Source organism: Drosophila albomicans, chromosome 2R, assembly GCF_009650485.2.
Source record: "Drosophila albomicans strain 15112-1751.03 chromosome 2R, ASM965048v2, whole genome shotgun sequence".
NCBI classification, from domain to species: domain Eukaryota; kingdom Metazoa; phylum Arthropoda; class Insecta; order Diptera; family Drosophilidae; genus Drosophila; species Drosophila albomicans.
The window spans coordinates 32,081,810-32,102,282 of NC_047631.2; the positions used below are offsets into that span (position 1 = coordinate 32,081,810).

A 20,473-nucleotide genomic window follows, 5' to 3' on the forward strand; every position below is an offset into this window, starting at 1 on the left:
ACAGCATAAATAACAACTTGTACATTAACTAATTTATATTGTAGAACTTATATTAAGGACTTATTCCATAGTGCACTATACTAAACCCTCACCCACTCCTCTCTCTGTCTCGCTCTTATATTTATTTGTTGCTGCTGTTCGTCTGCTAAATTGCGCGTAAAGCCGGCGGCAACCAGTTTTTAAAGTTTAAAATTAATTTTTAGCCTGCTTTTGCATGGCTGCTCAGTGTTTTAATAGCTGTTAATATTTATGAACCGAAACTGTGCAAAAGTGCCAACAAACAAACAAAACAAACAACGCCAGCTGACACACATACACTTAACACACACACAGTCGATGGCGGCCCAACAATTGGCACGTCGAGCTTTTGGCGCAATGACCAGCTGCCAATATTTAATAATCGATTTCGATGCTGGTCGTTGTGCTCAGCTCTCGTTGCTCGTGTTGTTCGTTGTTTGGGCCACGCGAGGCGTAAAGTGGCTTATAATTAATGCACGAGTGTGTGTGTGTAACAAATGCAGCAACAAAGCTGCCAAAACACCGCCAACTAATGTGGCGTATACGTAATATACAGACTGAGCTCAACCATGTGAGTTGAACAACTTATTTACAGCTAATTTGAAAAGAATAATATGGGGTTTTGTTCGTTTAAATATCTATCTTATTATTGACTTTCGCTGGCACCAGTAAATAATGCAATGACATGCAAACGAGCAGCAGGAAATCAATCACAAACGCCCCAATTACCAATGTTCTCTGAAATTTCTGTTCGCGTATTATTTCCAAATCTGTGAAGGAATAAAATGATCATTAAACATTGCTAAATAGATATTCTTTTACAAACTTACATAGAATACGCTTCTCGCTGAGAAGTTCTTGAATTTCGAGTAACTTTCTGGAATTCCATTGCATGGTCTTAACCAATTCAGAGTCCATGAGGGAAGCGAGTGCTGACTCCACATCCGACACAGGCGCAGCCTAAAAGATGCTCAATACATTCACTACATTCAATACAATTTCCATTCCAAAAAAACTCACCTGCATTGGACTTGAGAAATGCAACATCACGATCACAGCAAAAACCGTTGAGAACCTTAGCAATTCCATTTTAATTGTAGACTGGCTAAATAAAAAGCAACTACTAAATGAGAAACAGATGTGGCAACTGATTAAATATGCCAACATAGGTGCGCTTCTTTAATGAGTAACAAAGCGTATTTGTTTACAAATTACCCCTTAAGCAAACAGCTTAGTAGACTAGGAAATGGCGAAATTTTTATGAAAGAATGAAAGTTGGTTAAACAACGAATGCGACTGTCTGATCAAATCTGAAAGCAAACAAGTTTCTCTATTTGTTTGTACCCATTATATAGCACAATTACGGTGGGAAGACTGAAAATACTTTATTTGAACAACCTGCAGTAACATCTCGATGATATTTTGTATTGTTTTCTAGTTGTAGTTGTTTTTTATTCTAAATATAAATTTGACGCTCGCATCTTTACCTCTTTAATTGAATTCCCAAGCCAAGTGTTTGACTCGATTTTTCTTTACTGCAGCCGCAGGTTAATGAAATCTACACTGTACTTTTATTAAGCTGCACTCCAAGGGCAGAAGTCTGCATAAGTCTTTATGCCTCTTGAGCCATTGCTTTGGCTCTTTTTGCACAACAGGATATGCCCGATAGCTAGTACATTTGCTGCATTTTTCATGGCTAAATCCTTCCTGTTTGCAGGCTCTGCTTTGCCTTTGTTTTCCTTGGATTATCTTATTTAGTTAGCAGAAAAAAAAACTGTGAGAGTTTGCAAGAGGGCTTGTGATACAATTTTTCATTTATGAAGTATCACTTTAAAATATAGCTTAAAGGAGAAAAACTTGCTTATAGCTGTAATATGTTCATTTTACCTTAAACGTGATTCTAATTTACATTTACATTAAAAGAAAAGAATCTTTATTTAATTGAAGTTGTTTTAAATACTGTTAAAAGTTTCACTATTTACTTGAATACTTCACTTCAATCTAAATTTAATGAATATCAAATGAATATCAGCTAAAAGTATCTTCAAAGCATAAGTAAAGCTTTAATAGCAAATCAGAGTTGCTGTATTATACATCAGATGAAGATATTCTAAGTACTGGTGAATTTTGTCACATATCTTTGGATTTGTTATTATTATTTTACACTTTATTTAACTACTTATTGTTATTGTTATTATTTTTATTTAAATTTTGATTGAAAACCCTTTAATGAAATGTTTTAATTTTAAAATCTATCAAAGTTTTCGTATTTCACTCACAATAAATTTCTTTCAACTATTGCCAAAACATTTATCGCTTGTTCAATTTTGTAAACTATTTTGAAATTATTAACCTATTAGAGTTGTCGAATTCTTTTTAAAATGAAAATAATTTTAATGAAGTTAGATGCTTTCAATATTTATGAAGCTTTTTGGCCAATTTATGGTTATTTTTAGGAGTGCAAAGTAAACACACCCTTGAGCTATTTCAAATAAAGAAAATATTTATATTTTATATTATTTGTGGCATATTTTTCAACTAATTGTTTTATTAGTTTATTTTTTCATTTTATTTCTTTTCTTAGTATTCATTGAAACAGGTTCAAAGCACAGTTAAATTTTTATTAAACAAAGAAATCGCTTAGTCTAGTAATAATTGTATATAAATAATAATAAGTTTTGACAAATTTTCACATTTCATTGAACAGCTGAAAAACAGCTCAAAACATAAGCGTAAACTATTTTATTTACTTAAACTTAAAATACTCCAATCCACAGCGTTAATAACTCCCAAATGTTTATTTATATTTTAACAAATGTGTTGGCCTTGACTTCGCAATAACAATTCTCCTCGTGAGTTCCCTTTGCGTAGAAGTAAAGACAAATCAGAATGACAATATCCAAGACCAACATAATCCGCATCATGTTGAACTGCAGCAGCTCCATCAGCACAACTTTCACCTCTGCAGAGAGAAGAAATAATTATAAAATACACATGAGTATAAATTAAATACTCACCTGCTTCATCTAGCTTAGTTTGCAGCTGCTGCAGCTCCTCGCTATCGACCAAAGCATAACGAAAGCCAGGCAAACCTTTGGGCAATACAATGCGATCGATGCCTACAACAGATACATCTAAAGGTGCAGACTGAGTTCGTATTAGTTGCAGATTATTCAATACAAATCAATCTCACTTACCTGCAATTGGGTAACGCAGAGAGTTGTTAAAATTAATGCCAAGTTAAAGCAAGAGCTCATGATGCCTTTTGAAAGAATGGCAATAAACTGTTTTAGAATTTCATGATGAATATTCCCAGAGAGAATGACAACAGTTGGGTAAATATTTAAGCGCGATGTTAAGTCGCATTTTTGTTGGTTGCAGCCAAATAATTTACTCAAGTATAAACACATGTGTCGGAATTTGAGGTACTACGTTTAAAAGGTAAATTGATCTTCCCAGTTTATGGCAGCGATGTGCTCGAGGGCTTTGCTGCAACGCTGTTGATTACGCTTGATGATGATGTTGATGATGACACGGGCTTTGTTGTGGTTGTCTGCTTTGCAACCGGCTTCAATTGCAGCAAATTACTAGTTGAGGCAACCGTTGGCTTAGACGTCGTCGTCGTCGTCGTTGTCGTCGACGTCGTTGTTGTCTTCACATCATCATCGATGCTCATGAGATTATTCAGCCCCTGCGAATGTACATATTGTTCACTCTTATGTGCTGGCAAAAAAGGCTCGCTTCATATTACCTTTCGGAATTGTTGCCACAACTCATCCAAAGAGTCTGTTGCCTGCTCCAGCGATACTTCCAATTCATTGCTAACTGCTGGCTTCGTGGTTGTACTTGAATTGACAGGCTTTGTACTGCCTCCGCCTCCAAAGAATTGAGTCAGCTCTTCAAAGAATAGTCCATTTACGCTCTGGCCGATGAGACACAAGAGAAACGTCCACACAAACAGTTTCATCTTAAAGCTAATGCTAAACTCAGATGCTGCTACCACAAGTTAATTGCTGCAAATGTCTAATGCTTGTGCGACACGCTAGAGTTTTGTTCTATCCAAGTTAAATGGCAATGACACTAATTTCGAAACAGCTGTGCAATCACTTTGGCTAATCAGAGTGCACTTGAATTTGGATCTATGAAGGTGCCACAAACAGGTGACGCTTGGCCACATAATGAGTGTCATTTCAACTGAAGAGATAGAGAGAGAGTGAGTGAGAGAGAGGAGAGCGTATTTTCATTTAATTGAAACTGACCTTACGCAAAGCTAATGCTAATGTTAAGTGCAAAATATATTTATCTTTTTTTCTCATTATATCCGCTTATTATACAGGCAGAAGGAGGCAACTCTAACACTATAGTATATTTAGAATGTAGTACTATATCAATATATGTGTAGTATTTTGCGGTATATTATTTGATGAACATAGTTTAAGAATAATATTACTTTTATTAAAAATGGGTAGCGGGAACCTCTTCTTTAAATTGTTTAGTATTTTTGCAGTATATTATATGCTATATTTTTTTAAAAATAATACCGCACTGTTTCACTTGTATTAAAAATGGGAAGCGAGTATCTCTTTCTTTTTTGTTTGGTATTTTTGCGGTATGTTATTTGGTATATTTTTAGAATAATACAGTTCTGTTTTGCTTTTTTAATAAAAGGGCAGCGGGAATCTCTTTTTAACTTGTTTAGTATTTTTGCAATATATTGCATGGTATATTTTTAAAATAATACCGCACTGCTTTACTTTTATTAAAAATAGGAAGCGAGTATCTCTTTCTCATTTGTTTGCTATTTTTGCGGTATATTATTCGGTATATTTTTATAATAATACAGTTCTGTTTTGCTTTTATTCAATATGGGTAGCGGACATATCACAGGCAAGCACACTCGAATGCAGCATTCTTAGTCGTTTAGTATGTATGGGGTATATAATTTGGTATATTTTTAGTATAATACCCCACAGTTTAGCTTTTATTAGTATTTGTTTCTTACTTCTCTAGTATTTTTGCAGCATAATAATTTGGTATATTTCATTTAAAATGAATAGCGGGTATATTCTTCTTAATTGTTTACTATTTTTGCGGCATATTGATTTGGTATATTTAAAAATTAATACCGCACTATTTTCCTTTTATTTAAAATGTTAAGCAGGTATCACACAGTCGAGCACACGCGCTTTCTTACATGTTTAGCACTTATTAAAACATATTCTAAAATTAAAATGAAGCTAATCTCAAGCAGAGGTAATCTACAGCCAACTAATTGCCTTGACAGCGCATAATGGCTTTGATCTGGCGCAGACATATGCAAAAGATAATGCCAAATAACGACAGAGGGTGTTCAAAAGGGAGCTCGAGTGCATCGAATTGTGAGCATGAGAAAAGCATTCAGAAAGGCATTCATTAGAATGTGAGCGAGTGTGTGCAGCGAAACGTTTTAATTTAGTCAGAATACTCGTAAAGAGCGGCAAGTGGCAAGTGGCAAGTGGTAAATGGCAAGTGGCAAGTGTCCGTGGGGGGCGAGCGGAGTAATTGATGTGATGCTGGCTGCGATGCAGTGAAAACGCGGATTTCAAGTGCATGCCAACCCCTGAAACCTAAAGCTGATGTATGAGTGAGTTTCAATTAATATGCAATTGCATTTTGAGCATCTCAAGTGCAAACGTCAGCACTGCGAAGCTCTAACAAAAGAGAAGCTTGTGTGTGTGTATTTGAGTTACGTTTAATTAAATGATTAGAGCATAACACCAGTGTCGCATGTCTGTGACATTGTACATAACAATGAAGACAGCTTATTGAACCTGATAGCTTTTGATGGAATTTGCTGAAGCAAATCAACAGCTCATAAGCTGCTCGCAAATATCTAATAAAAGCCAATATAACAGGGCCATCATAGTGATATCATGATATGGCCCGCAGCTCAGCTCAGCTCGCTGATCTATGATGGTGCTGCAAGTGTCACATAAATTACAAGCGGAAGCATCAAAATGCTGTCAAGAGAGAGGAGACTCGACTCGACTCGACTCGACTCGAACTCGAACTAGACGAGAGACTCGTCTCGACTCGACTCTGAGTTGAGTTGAAAAGGATTTTCATTGCTGGCTGCTGCATTGTAGCAAAGTCAGGTCCCAGAGTGTCGGCTTGGCGTTTAGTTTTTCGCATTGGCACTTTGTCTTCATCAGCGTTGGAGTGAAGAAGGTGGTTGAAAAGGGGGGAAGGTATGGGAAAGAGGGGAAGGAGTCTCAACTTGGTGGTCGCAACAAGCTCATCATCGCCGTCGAAGGCGGGCATCAGCTAGCTCGTCGTTGTCATCATCGTACATTGCTATAAACATCAATTTAGCACCGAAAATTGGTTTTTTGATAGCTACACACACACACACAAAACACACACAAAGTCTTCACAGCTTCATAGCGGAGAGAAAAATTGTTTTTCACGTTAAGTGACAAGCGGCAAAAGCAAAAGCAAAACCAACAGCTTCGTCTTCTACACTTGGCTAGTAAATTCTGTCATGTTAAAGCATTCGTGTGGAAAATAATGACAGAGAAAAAGAAAAGGAATAAAGCACACAGCTAACTATCTAGGCACTTTATAAACCAGATAGGATTCATATTTATAAGCAATTAAATTTCTTTTTTTTGTGATTTTCAAATAAATAAATTGACCCTGATGCATGACGAATCGATTGAGGGAAGCGATGCTAAGACAACTTGACAGCTTTAATACCCAGTTGACTATCATCAAGTCGCATCCCTTCGGGCAGTCATCATCGTCATCCTCGTCATGTGGTGAGCACTAACCGCAAATAAAAGCCAGATATACACACAGAGAAAAAGCAAAGTTGTAAAAGCGAATGCAAAGAGTGGAAATTATTTAAATTTATGCACTCGACGAAATAAAAGCAAAGCAAAGCAAAGACGAATACTGCCAAAGTGCATACCTGCGGGCTCTCTGTATGTGTGTGTGTGTGTGTGTGTGTATGTGTGTCAAGTGAAATTCGCTCAAATTTAATGCAAACCCCCAGCAAATTGTCATTAAAAGCGGGCACACATAAACAAGCAAGCAAACATACACCTAGAGAGATGGGGAGAACAGGAATAGGGACTAAGCCATGAACAGCGACGCCATTTGCCCGGCCATATTTATGACGTGAACGACAAGACAAAATGGACTTCCGGGCGAGGACGCAGACGAGGCGAGGAGATGGTTGAAGGTTTTTGCATTTTAATAGACTGACCCAAACGCTGTTAAAACCGCATGCAAAACGCGAAAAATACTACAGCAAACGAGTCAAACTACCATATGAGTGTGTGTGTGTGTGTGTGCGAGTGTGTGTGTGTGTGGCATTTGCAATGCAAATTTTTCGCAAAGTTTAAAAATTTATGCCGCTTTTATGGCACCTAGCGGCAACTGGCGACCTGCAACCAGCAACCAGCGACCTGCGACGAGACCCCAAAGCAGACCTCGGACCAGACAAACAGCCAAAGCCAAAGCCAAAGCCAAAAGCAGAAGCAGAAGCAGCCACCGCAACGCCAACAGCAATAGAGAGAACGAACGCTGAGGAGACCAGGAAATTATATACTAAATAGCAAAATAATTTTTGGCATTTGCTATCCTCATTTTGGGGCCATTTCATTCTCAGCTCAGCATTAAATGCAAATTTATGCCTATTTGCAGTAAGCGAAACGAAACTGTAACGGAACTTGTTGTTGTTGTTGTTGCAATTGTTGTTTTGCCTGCTTGTTAAAATGGCATAAATTTTTCGGCCAAGCACTTTACTTCGTTGAATTCGTTGCCTTCTACTACTGACAGTAAACGGCGTTGACTCTTCGACAGCCTTATCAAAAGCAGGCCAGCGAGAGAGGAGGACAACAGGGCGCATGGGTAATGCCAAAAGTATTTCAAAACTATCGACTATTGCATTGTGTGTTCAGTGGAGCAAGTTGCAACTGCAAAGAACTTGCAACTTATTGTTGTTATCGCGCTTTGCACTTCTTTTGGCATTTCTTTTTGCTTCTTCGCTTTGGCAGACAGTGCACAAAAAGTTCAGCTAAGTTAAATTTATGACCGCATTTCTTTGCCAATTCGCAAAAGTGTAAAATGAAATGTCTCGTGGAATGCGCAGCAGCCTGTGCCTGTGCCATCGAAAAACGAAACTGAAACTCGCACAAATAATTAGGCAACAAACAAGAATTGGCCCATTGCCTACTCTCTAACTGACTCTGACTCTGACTGACTGTTCTGTGTCTCTCTCTTTCGACCACACGCTCAGCTGACACGCTCAATGAAACGATTTATGTGCCGGACCATAAAGTTTGAGTCGAAACTTTTGTTGCACAAAATTTGCTTTTTTTGTTGGCGCTTACCACTGCGTTTATTAGTTTGAGCAGTTTATTTGTACAACGTTGTCTTAAGTCGCAATTTGTGGTTTGTCGTTGGCGCACATAAATCCAGCAGCAGCAGCAGCCGCTGCTCTCGCTTTCCGGTTGCAAGTTTTGGTCACAAACTCGCAAACTGGCAAATAAACGGCTGAGCCATAAATCCTAGTCGGCAATATAATAAAACCATAAGTGCAACATAGCTAAACATGACGTGCAACATGCACATAGATTGCACAAAAACTCACTTCTAATGTGCCACAACCCAACCCGAAAAAGAACAAAAAAAAACTACTACGACAATTGCCATATCGGCGACGAGGCGACGTGACATGGGCGTCGAGATAGAGGCGTGGCTAATGCAAATCACGTCGGAAGCAGCTGTGCAAATGTTGCGGAAATTGCTTGGTCCGTGGCACACATCCCGCCCACCTCCTTCCTTTTTCCCCATTGCTTCTCCTCCTTCTACTCGTCCATCAATCCTTTGCAGCATTTGTTGACTCCCTCTTTCCCTCCCTCTGACAAGTTTTTGTGCACTTGGCCCATGCATATTTTATCATTTATTTGCGCTCATTATGACATTAACAGGCCACTGCAACAAATAAATGAATAATTGAAACGTTTTCGTCAGCGCAGCTAATGAAATTCACAAATTAAATTACAAAAAATTATTATTAAATCATTCAAAATCAAACGCTTTATTATTAAGCTTTTATGTGCTCATTCCAAATGAAGTAGAAGCTTTTATATAAGAATAAATATAACTATGGAGAAAGTAACTATGGAGCAAGTAAAGAAGTTAGTCAAATAATAGCTGGGTCATACTTCATGCTACAATCACTTTTTTCTTACAACAATTTTATTATTTTTTGCCTCTAACACAGCTAATCAGCTATACAATTTTAACATATACTTAACATTTTGATCGGCTACGCAATTTTAGAATATACTTAACATTTTAAGTAGTAGAAATCTATATATGAAAATATTCTTATTAATAAAAATGCGTTCAATCATCTTATAACGTCAATTAGAGACTAAACAATGCAAAGGAGCTGTTTTTTCTAATATCAACAACAAAGAATAAACACTCTGAAATGCTGAGTACTCTATGATATATTTTGAATACAGTAACATATATAATATACCAAATTAAGCCTTCAGTATTTACTTATATATTTAAATAAAATGGTTTTATTGGAGATAAGTAACAGGTATCTCACAGTCGAGTACACTCCACAGTATTTCTTTTACTAGTTATTAAAAACATTTAACAAAAATTAAAAAAAACTCAACAAACAAGTATTTATACATTAATAAATATGCATATATTTAAAAAGTCCAATTTGTCAATGGCAAGCAGAGTTTTCAATAAAGAACTACGTCTTATTATTTCTATGTAAATACAAACAACAAAAAACACAAATAAGTACAACAGAAAATTATTTATATCTTGCAATTTTTAATACCATAAATGTTTCATACATAAATACCAAGAGTTTTGTTTATTGTTATTATACAAACGAAATTATATACAAAATAAATAGAACAGCAACAAATTAACATATTTATATTATAAAATAATACATTATGTTAAATATACTTTCATTAAGTCGAATTTTTTAATAGCAAACAAAGTTTTGCATTGAGTTAATGTTTCTGGTTAATCTTGAGTATTCGTTTTCATTGCACGTTTGGATAAGTTTCGTGCAAACATCACAATTTCTGGGCTCGGGCTAATGTGTAATTGCTTTGTCATCGTTGAGTAAATCAGATTTAAAATCGACCAACGAGTCGTATGAGTAATTACACGGATTGTGAGTTATTTTTACTGCAGGTTGGCAGCAGGCAGCAGGCAACAGCCGCAAAAACTGAACGCTGCCATCAACCGTCAGCGTTCGATTTGTGGCATTTGTGACAATGTGTGTGTGTGCGGGCAGCCCTAAATGGGGCAAGCGTAAGCCGCAGACCCGAACTCTGCCGCCCCCTTCAGCCCCTCCCCTTCTCCCGCAGAAGCAGCAGCACATCATTGCGGGCGCAACTCGCTTGTCATGCGTGACAAAAATCGAACACCGATGTCGGCGACAGGCGCAATTTTGGTTCTGCAATTGTAATTGCGTTAGGCCACAACAGCTGTATGTGTGTGTGTTCGGGTGTGTGTGTGTGAGTTAATTGCTATGTTCGTTCACGTTCACGTTCACATCACGACCATGTCAAATTATGTAAAATGGCAAATGTCCAATGGCGAAGAAGTCGAAGCGTTTTCAACGCACAATGAACTTATCGCCGGCGTGGACTTAATCAAATTTTGTAGCATAAAATGGCAACGAGGCAGCTTCAGCTTCAACTTCAGCTTCAGCACGTTTTACAGAAATCGCAACATACTTTAGCGCACGCTTCATTTAGCCGAGCGCAGAGTTTGGAGTCAACGTTGACACACTTATTTAGTTCGAGGGAGGCGAATGTTGTGCGCTCTGGCTTGCCTTGGACTTGCCTTGGCTTGTTGCACGCTTCGCATAAATCAATGGCAACGATCTTTACGTGCTTGCAGCTGCAACTCTGCAACTGACCCTGGATGGCTGCTGTCAGTCCAGCCCACGCCTTGCAATCTTTATGGCGCATTGTGGCGTGTGTGTGTGTGTGGCATTAAAATGCATTTCGCTTTCAATTTGCCCGCACATTCGCGTAATAGTTTCATTAAGTGTTTTCCACTCTTTTTTGCAAACATTTCTCGACCACGTGCCACTTGCTTCGACCCTAATGCTTCGACTAATGCCGACAGACAGACACATTCGACTGCAAATTATTAATATTATATGAAATGGCTTTCTCTCTTGGCAGTTGATTGGGCCACAGCTTATACTCTATATACATACATATGTGTGCAACACAATTGCTAATTAATAAGCAATTAATTACGTATACGCAAGGTGGCAATGTTGTGGCACTTTCGGACACTAATTGGCCACACAAGCAAAAATTAGCAGAGCATATGAATTAATCGCAATGTTTGCAATATCTGCAATCAATTAACTAACATGCCACTTGACAAGCTCTCTTTCTCTCTCTCTTGCTTTGTCTTTAATTCTTTTGTGTCTTTGCTTAGTGGATTTGTCTTGTGTGATTCACTCGCATACATTGTGTGCAAATTGGAGTTGTTAGAAGAGTTCAACACCAAATCGATTCCAGTTTTTATGATAACTGTCAATAACGCCATAACGATGAGCGTTGAAAGAATGCAGAACGCAGTTGTCCATAAAAACTTTTGGAAAATCTTTGCTCATACGCACAAAATTCATTTATTTTATCGTTCTGTCCGCATCATATTAAGGATGCTTCAAAAAACAATCCACACACACACTATTACATACACACACATACACAAAGAGAAAGAGAAAGAGAAAGAGAGAAAGACACATCATGCACACACTCATCATGCAATGCGAACAAATTCATTAATTTCAACAATGGGCGAATGCCCCAAAACAATAAAAACAACAACAACAACAAGAAAAAACACGACAACAACGCGACCAACAACAAATCGGTGTTTCGGCGAATAAAAAACTGCAAAAACAAAAGCAACAGCAACAACAACAATAACAAATGCATTTACGAGTGTCATGCAAAGTATAAGATACAAAAAATTGCACACTACATGCAAATGACACTAGGACGATGGAATACTCTAACTTGCACTAGAAAAGCACTTAAAATACTTTTAGTGAAATATGAAATTAGTAAAATTAACAATGCAAATAGTATTGGTAAAGTGAAGAGTTGTTTGTTGTTGTGGAAATATTATCCAATAATATAAATTTCAAAAAATATACGCTTTATAGTTTTGAACTGCCAGTAAAATCTTGGCATTAACAAAATTAATTAAATTAAAAAATGAATATATCTTATCCATGCTTAATGTAATAGAAATATTATTCAAATTTCATTCCCAAATTAATTCGTTTTATTTTCCATTAAGACTTAATACTTAATACTTTAAGTGGTCATTACGCTCAGTTATTCCTAGTCATAAATATATCTAATCAAAAAAGTAAAATTAACAATACAAATGAATAGAAGTCAATTAATGATATGACAGAGTATAATCTGCAGCTAGTAATGTTAGCATTATAAATGAATAATTCTTGTTCAATTCTTGCTTTATTCTTCTTCATATGGTGGCTATATTATTCAAATATTATATCATTAATATGATTTGACTTCCAGTAAATTTTTCAACTAGTCTAAGATTAGTTAATGCAACACAAGTGCATATTTCTTGATTAAGAAAGTACTAACTTAAAGTGGTCATAATATGAGGAAATTTTACAATTTGAGTTGTACTTTATTAGGTTGAGTTATTGCCAGTAAAAGTTTTTAATAAAATTTGTCATTTCCAATTAAATTTATCATTCATTCATATTAAAATATTTATGTTATATCATGCCACATAAGGTTCTATGAGTTCTTGTAAGTTCTTAATGAAAATATCTGTCTTTAGCAATTCTAGCATAACTCTTGATAAAAGTCTCTTAACAGCAATTTCTTATTGAAAATATCTGCCTTTAACAATTCTAGCATAACTTTCGATAAAAATCTCGTAATAATAATATAAAGAAACGCATAAGATACTTATTGCCATGCTAAATGTCAGTCTCTTATTTCATTTACATATGCATGTAACAAAATTATTGCTTACAAGCCTTTGAATTGATTGCCAATTGAAGCATCTGCATTGACCTTCGGAAGTTAAAAAGTTTTTCAATTGCATCAACGCATTCTAACAGTCTGGACTTAGCCCTTCCACTCGCTGCAACTTATTGAAGTGTGCGCACAGTGCGCATACTTAATGGCTGGAGTATTATGCTCGTCAGAAGAGCATTACAAAATGGAGCGTGCATTTGTGTAGCAAGCACACACACACACACACACACACACATACGTACGTACGATTGCGACTACTCTCGTAGAGTTGGTTGTTTGCTGGTGGCAGCACCCAACGGAACCGAACCGAAACATGTGTATGGTTGACGCTTCGGGTGGCAAAAGCAAAGTGTCCCCCACTCCCCCATCCCTACTCCCGCACTCCACTTCAGCGTCAGCTTCAGCCTCATTCTCATGCCCAGGCTTTTTTCGCCCAACGAGCATGCAATGCAGCAAATGCGCTTGTCACTGCTGATCCTTTCAGCTGTTGAATTGCAAATTGTTTGTGTATGGCGTCAGTCATTTTGTTTTTGTTTTACGTTTTTTTTGGTTTTTTGCTTTTTTTGGTTTTTTGCGTTCATTTCCATTCTTTTGTTTTTCTTCATAGTTTCTAGCACTCACTCGCTCTCTCTCTCTGTCTCTTCTACACTCTCTTTCTCTCTCACTCACTGACAAAATGTCCACCCATCTGTCACTACAACAGCAGCTCCCAATTTGTTCCTCTTCATTTTGCAGTTACATGCAACAAATTTGTATGGTTTTTTATGTTTTTTTTTGTGTTTGTGTTTGTACTCCATGTTGTTCGTTTTGTTTTTTGTGTTCTTTTAAATTGTATTTGACATGTTCTACAAATTTGTGCAACGAATTCACACGTTGTGCAAATGGTAAATGAGCTGCATCATTTGCCAATACAAATCATTTAATGCAAATCTTATCGAGAACACAACACGAACTCTCTGAGGGATGACAGAAGAGATTTTTACAGCTGTGATGTTCCGGAGATGTAATTGGAATGGTTTTTTGATACTTTATAGATTGAGGAGGGAATTTATATGATTAAATATGTGAGAAGTGGAAGTTGTAGTATAAAAATAAGAATTTAAACACATTATTAGTTAGATAGTTTATTATAAAATAAATATTCACTACATAAAATGCCTGAAGATTATTGGTAAATATATTAAATTCTTTCTTCTTAATATATTTGTCATAAGCCAAGAATTTGTACCACATTAATATAGTTTTTCTGTATACAAACTTTGAGATAAGACTAAATTTTAGTTACATCCGAAATCACTTAAGAAGAGTGTATTATTTTTAGCTTTATTTCTTTGTCTCTTCTTTCCATCCGTTCTGAGTATTTTGTTGCTCTATAAACTAAGTAGTTGCTGGCATTTTTTTTGTAGCTAATTTTTGCACACCAAGCGAGACTATCGCTGGTCATTTGCATTTACATATGCGCATTGCCCGCAGCAGATTGCATTTAATTAAATTTGTGTGTAATGCCAAACTAGCCGGAAAATGCAGTTAGAAAGTAACTGAAGCAATATTTTAGATAGGAGGAGAGAGAGGAAATCGGGGGAAAAAGGGTCAAGTGAAATATGCAATTCATATAATTTGTATAAATTTTACGAAATTACTATCGTATGACAGACAGCGGCAAATAATGAAATGCAAAGCACATTAATTTATTGGCACGTTTATCTGTTGCAGCTGCTGCAACTGCAACTGCAACATTATAAAAATTGAAAATCTGCATAAATATTGTGCACTCACACAGACACTCAAACACACTCAATTGCAGTGGTGTTATGTGTCACGTATTCGAAGGGCAAAACTATGGCAAATACACGATAAGCGAGTGCCACTCTTGGCATTTGTTTTGAAACATTATTTTGTTGAAGGGTGCTGCAATAAAATCAAATTGCTAATATTCTCATTTGTTTATCTCCCGCTCGCATAATGAACGACAATCCCCGTTGTTTGCAAGGTGCAAATGCGAAAGTCTTTTGCGAAAGACTTGCTTTCCCTACAAAATGGCTGCATTAAAATTAATGCGCCGAAAAGTAGACTATTAAAAATGCAAAGCAAACTTTATTAGTGCACACAGCCGCACATTCCAAGTCGTGCTGTTAGTGTTTATGTGAGTTGATTTCATAAACAGCCAGCACTCGCTTTCTTCCTCTCCCTTCTCTCTCTCTCTCGGTCTTTCTTAACCTGCACAGAGACGTAGTTTGCAAAGGGAAAACATAGGCAAGTAAAAAAGTTACAGTCGAGTGTCGACTGGGAGATACTCGCTACCGATTCTCAATATAAGCAATACAATGCGGTATTATCATTTAAGCATACCAAAATAATATACTGAAAAAATACCAAAATATACTGAAATGAATTTTTTGGTATATTGTTTCAAGAAAACAATTAAATAAACTAAAATATTATACCGAAAATATACTAAAATGTATTTTTAGTATATTGATACAATCAAATAGTACTATCATTTAAAAATACCGAAATAATATACTGAAAAAATATAAAAATGTTTATCTGGTATATTGATATAGCAAAATACTATACCAAAAAACACCAAAATATACTGAAATGTATTTTAGATATAGTTTTACAGCAAAAAATTAAAGATACTAAAGTAATATACCGAAAATATACTGAAATACATTTTTAGTATATTGATACAACAAAAAATTAAAACAGTATTCTCTTTTAAGCATACCGAAATAGTATACTGAAAAAATACTAAAATGTATATTTAGTATATTGATACGGCTAAACCAAACAGTCAGGTAATAGTGATACTACATCATTTATATGACGAAATATACTAAAATAATATTCTGAAAATATACTGAACTGTATATCTGGTATATTTATACAAAAATTTAGTATATTGATATAACTAAACCAAACAGTCAGGTAATAATGATAATTCATTATTTCTATGAAGAAATATACTGAAATTATATTCCGAAAATATACTGAAATGTATATCTGGTATTTTGATACAAAAAACAAAAGCTAAACAGTATTAACATTTAAATTTAACAAAATAATATACCGAATATATACTGTAATATACTGAAATGTATTTCTGGTATATCGATACAAAAACTTTTAACTCTTACAGTCTATGAGATATAAGAGATCCTTCGGACAGACTATATCGTCTCGGCTGGAGTCAGAGATGCCTTCTTCTGCCTGTTACAAGCATTTTCTATAGGCACCAATACCCTTCCAACCTATGGGTACCGGGTATACAAAGTGTTTAGTAGCATCCCTTAATGTTGTTAAGGCGCCACTGACAAGGACAATTACTAATACACACACACACACACACACACACAGAGAAAGAGAGTGGAGTTACAGTTACAGATGCACGCTAAACTAACACATTAGATGGCATTTCCTTTGCCAAAGGACGCGGCATAAAAGTTGCTTGACTTCATTTTGGGTCGTTGACGTTGCCGACGACAACATCAACATCAACAACAACATTAACAACAACAACAACAACAAAACGAGCAAACGAACGAGCTAGCTGGCTAGCTAGCAAGTGAGCGAACGAACGAACAAACAAACAAACAAATAAACTGACAGACACTCGTTTCCGTTTTCAAACAAAACAGACGCCATATTTAAAATTCCAAACGGCACACAACAACAACAAGAAGAACAACAAGAAGAGCAACAACAACTATCACAACAAAATAAGCAAACGAAATAACAACGAATTTGCCGTTTGCAAAAAACAAACTTTTCACGCTACATTTTAGAATATCTCTTTCTCTTTCTCCCTCTTTTTGTCTGGCTGAGAATTGAATTTTGTTGGTCGCGCTTTGATTTTGGAGAAAAAGTTTTTGCAGCAGCCTCATTGAACGCGCTCGACTAATGCGAATCAATGTTGCGCCTCGCATGGCGGCTAATTGCTGAATTATGCCGAAAAACGAGAAGAAACAAGAAAAAATTCGTAGCATGCTTCACGGCGCACAACAATGAATACACACACACACACAGACAGAAATATAGAATGCCCCAAGCGACTGTTGAGCTGGAATGGTAATGGAAACAGCAGCAGCAGCCACAGCAATCGTCTCGCCCCTCGTCTAACACACACACAAAACTGAATCAACATTCGGCATCAGCAGTTGCCAGTTGGCCTTTAGCATTTGGCATTTGCCACCACACACACACCAACACACACGCAGCTAAATTTATAACGAATACGGTAGCAAAATTCAGCTGACCGAACGCCTGTGCCGTGATTTTCGTGAACCAGAAATGAAAGATTTATTTGAGATTTGCATGATGAGATACGAATGGAAGTCAGAAGTGGAGTTGGAGTTGCAGAAGTCAGTGTCTTGCCCCGTTCCGGGCTGAATCCACACAAAGGACGACACGTAGGCAAATAAAAGTGCCTCCGGTGTTTGTTTAGCTTTACAGTTTAGCTTGTATATTAAAATGATTTATATCTGCGAGTTCTCTGCTATCCACAGTCGGCGGCCCTAACACGGACTTAACCTTCCATAATTTCATCAAATATGCAATCCAAATATAAACTGTATAAATTAATAATGTATTTATCTAGATGCGCTTACATGCTTATTTATCCTATGAGTTTCAATCACTGAAGATTTCACATCAATCTCGCACGAAATAAAAATACTCTAAGAGTCTGAGTATTCTACTTTATTGACATAGATAAATACATAAAAAATTTCAATACGTTATAATATAATACTCTATTTATAATCACTGAAGATTTCTTATCAAACTTATACGAAGTAAAAATACTCTAAGAGTGTCAAGAAAAGTTTGAGTATCCTACTTTATTGACACATATAAAGAATTAAGCATACAAAATTACATTTCCTAAGATAATACCTTATTTATAATCACTGAAGATTTCTTATCAATCTTGCACGAAATAAAAATAATCTTAGAGAATATCAAGTTAGGTCAGAGTATATTACTTTATTGACATAGACATTAAATTAAACATAAGGAATAATATTTTAAATACTATTTAATACAACTTTAGTGTCAAAGACTTCTTTCTTATAAATATAAATATAATATATAAGACAAAATAGTGAGAAAATATTGAAGATAAATAATATAAGCTTTCCAAAATAAATCAATAAATGTAATATTATTTAAATCCAAATTAAAAGTGAAGAGAGTGTAAGAATTGTACCTTAACATTATTTATCAAACCACAATTTGAGTCGTAAAAAACTTACTTAAAAAATAAATAAAAATAAAGCATAAACACAGATCGTCAAGAGTTACAATAGCTGCACATAGTCGTGTGGCGAATTGGACTCGTAAGTTATCATATCGAAAGTGGAGGGGCGTTTAAAAAAATCTATAAAATAAATTGACCGACAGCGACGAACGGCAGCCACACCCACACTCACACACACATGCCAATAAAATATTTTATCAGACGTACGTGTTGCTATTAGACGTTAAAACATCGACACCAATTCCCTTACCTCGTCAACCTACCTTCGCATCCTCCTCTGCCCCTCTCTCGTTCTCTTTGCACCAGCACGTCACGCACGCATATCAAATGACGGCGTTGGAGTGTTGAAAGCTCTGACGAGTGCGATGTGCTAGCTATGTGTGTGTGTATGTGTGTGTTTGGCTATTGAGGAGCAGGAGTTGCTAACCCTTTTTTACGGCTGGTCAGCGCTGGTTCTGGTCTCTGATTATGCGTCGTGTGGCCATAAATTTATATTGAAAGACGTGCGCTGTTAATCAAATTAAAGTGTTTGATTAAATTTTAAATAAATAAAAAAAAACAAAAATACTCACGTTGACTGCTGTAAAAAGATGAAATTAATTTGCGCGTCGCCTCGCGTCGCACGTGGCGTATGCACAATATTCAATTAATTTATGCAAGCAACACTTGCTTGCAGCTTTCGCTGTGTTTTGCACTAGAAAATTTGGAAAACGTGTCGCAAAGTGCGTGGTTATTTAAGCCCAAAGCATGGCTCAAGTGTTGCACACTTTAAAGCGCTTAACGGCCAACTGAAGTTAAATAACAATTTCACTGCTCATTAACCCTAATTTGTATGTAAATTTTAAGGCAGCCCTAGTTGAGCCTCCCCTTTCGCTGCGTCGCTTTGCCTTCTTGCCCTAGGGGCTGCCTGGCTGAAAGTTGCGTCCCCGCCATTTTTAAAGGATTTGAGCAACCGTTTTGTTTTAGTATTTTATTTTCAACTAACAACGCACATGACAGCGGCCCTATGGGTCACATTTGGGCACAAGGTTCACAGGCTGGAGTTCAGTTAGTTGTCTTTAAATTGCGCTGCTCAACTGCAGCTAACAATCAGGGCGGGCTCTAAGTCGAATAATGACAGGCAGCTGATCCAACTGAAATGCTAATGATAACTAAAGGTAACTAGAAAGGAAGTAAAGAAGCTGCAATCGAACTCGACTATGAGTTACCCGCTAAAAGTTCTCAGTCAAAGCATAACTGCACGGAATTTGCTTTTAAATATACCAATTTAATGTACCTAAAATATACTTAAATATACCAAAGTGATTATTTGGTATATCTACATTCTGCTAGATTGAAAATATACCACTGTTAGGTATTATTAATAAGTATGTCAAATAAATATACCAAAAAATACTAAAATATACCAAAGTATATATTCGGTATATCGATATACTACTAAATTTAACATATTCTACAGTGCGGTATTATAATTATAAATATACCGAATTAATATACCTAAAAAATACTGCAATATACCGAGATGTATATTTGGTATATCGATACACTACTACATTGAAAATATACCACTGGTATTATAACTAATTATATCAAATAAATATACCAAAAAATACTAAAATATATCAAATACTAAAATATACCAAATTGGTATATCTATATACTCTTAAATTTAACATGTGTCATAGTGCGGTATTATAATTTTGAATATACCAAATAAATATAGCTAAAAAATATTGAAATATACTGAAATGAATATTTGGTACATCGATATACTACTCCATTCAGCATATACCACATTGCGGTAATAAATATACCAAATAAATATACCGCAGAGTACTAAAATATACCAAAAGTTATATTTGGTATATACCACACAGTGCAAAACATACCAGACTATCAACCCTTTTACCTTTATGGGTAGTAGGTATAAAAACTGCACATTTTCCTCTACCTATTCTAGTTGAAAAGTATTTAAATTAAAGCATGACTGACACGTGGAAGGAATATTCTAAGCAATGACAGACATGTGTGTCACATAAATGAAATACCAAAAAATACCAAAAATTCAACTACTCTCTACAACTAAAGTTGCACCTCAGCTTCA

General features: G+C 36.0%; 2 protein-coding genes across 3 annotated transcripts; both read right to left on the bottom strand.

Moving 5' to 3' along the window:
* Positions 1-327: 327 nt before the first annotated feature.
* On the bottom strand, positions 328-1,142 carry LOC117575212 (uncharacterized). The gene is made up of 3 exons (XM_034259336.2): positions 1,039-1,142; positions 849-978; positions 328-788 (listed from the first exon to the last, which is right to left on the bottom strand). Exons 1-3 carry the CDS (start codon positions 1,105-1,107, stop codon positions 649-651), a joined length of 339 nt encoding a protein of 112 aa, XP_034115227.1. The 5' UTR covers positions 1,108-1,142; the 3' UTR covers positions 328-648.
* A 1,482-nt stretch (positions 1,143-2,624) lies between these two features.
* LOC117574709 (uncharacterized) lies at positions 2,625-4,100 on the bottom strand. Of its 2 annotated transcripts, XM_034258623.2 has the most exons (4): positions 3,770-4,085; positions 3,216-3,709; positions 3,036-3,165; positions 2,625-2,980 (listed from the first exon to the last, which is right to left on the bottom strand). In XM_034258623.2, the coding sequence occupies exons 2-4, from the start codon at positions 3,426-3,428 to the stop codon at positions 2,820-2,822; spliced, it is 504 nt and encodes a 167-aa protein (XP_034114514.1). In that variant the 5' UTR covers positions 3,429-3,709; positions 3,770-4,085; the 3' UTR covers positions 2,625-2,819. The 2 variants fall into 2 exon arrangements, with proteins under 2 accessions (XP_034114514.1, XP_051862724.1); XM_052006764.1 differs by lacking the exons at positions 2,625-2,980; positions 3,036-3,165 and having other exon boundaries at positions 3,359-3,709; positions 3,770-4,100.
* Positions 4,101-20,473: the final 16,373 nt, after the last annotated feature.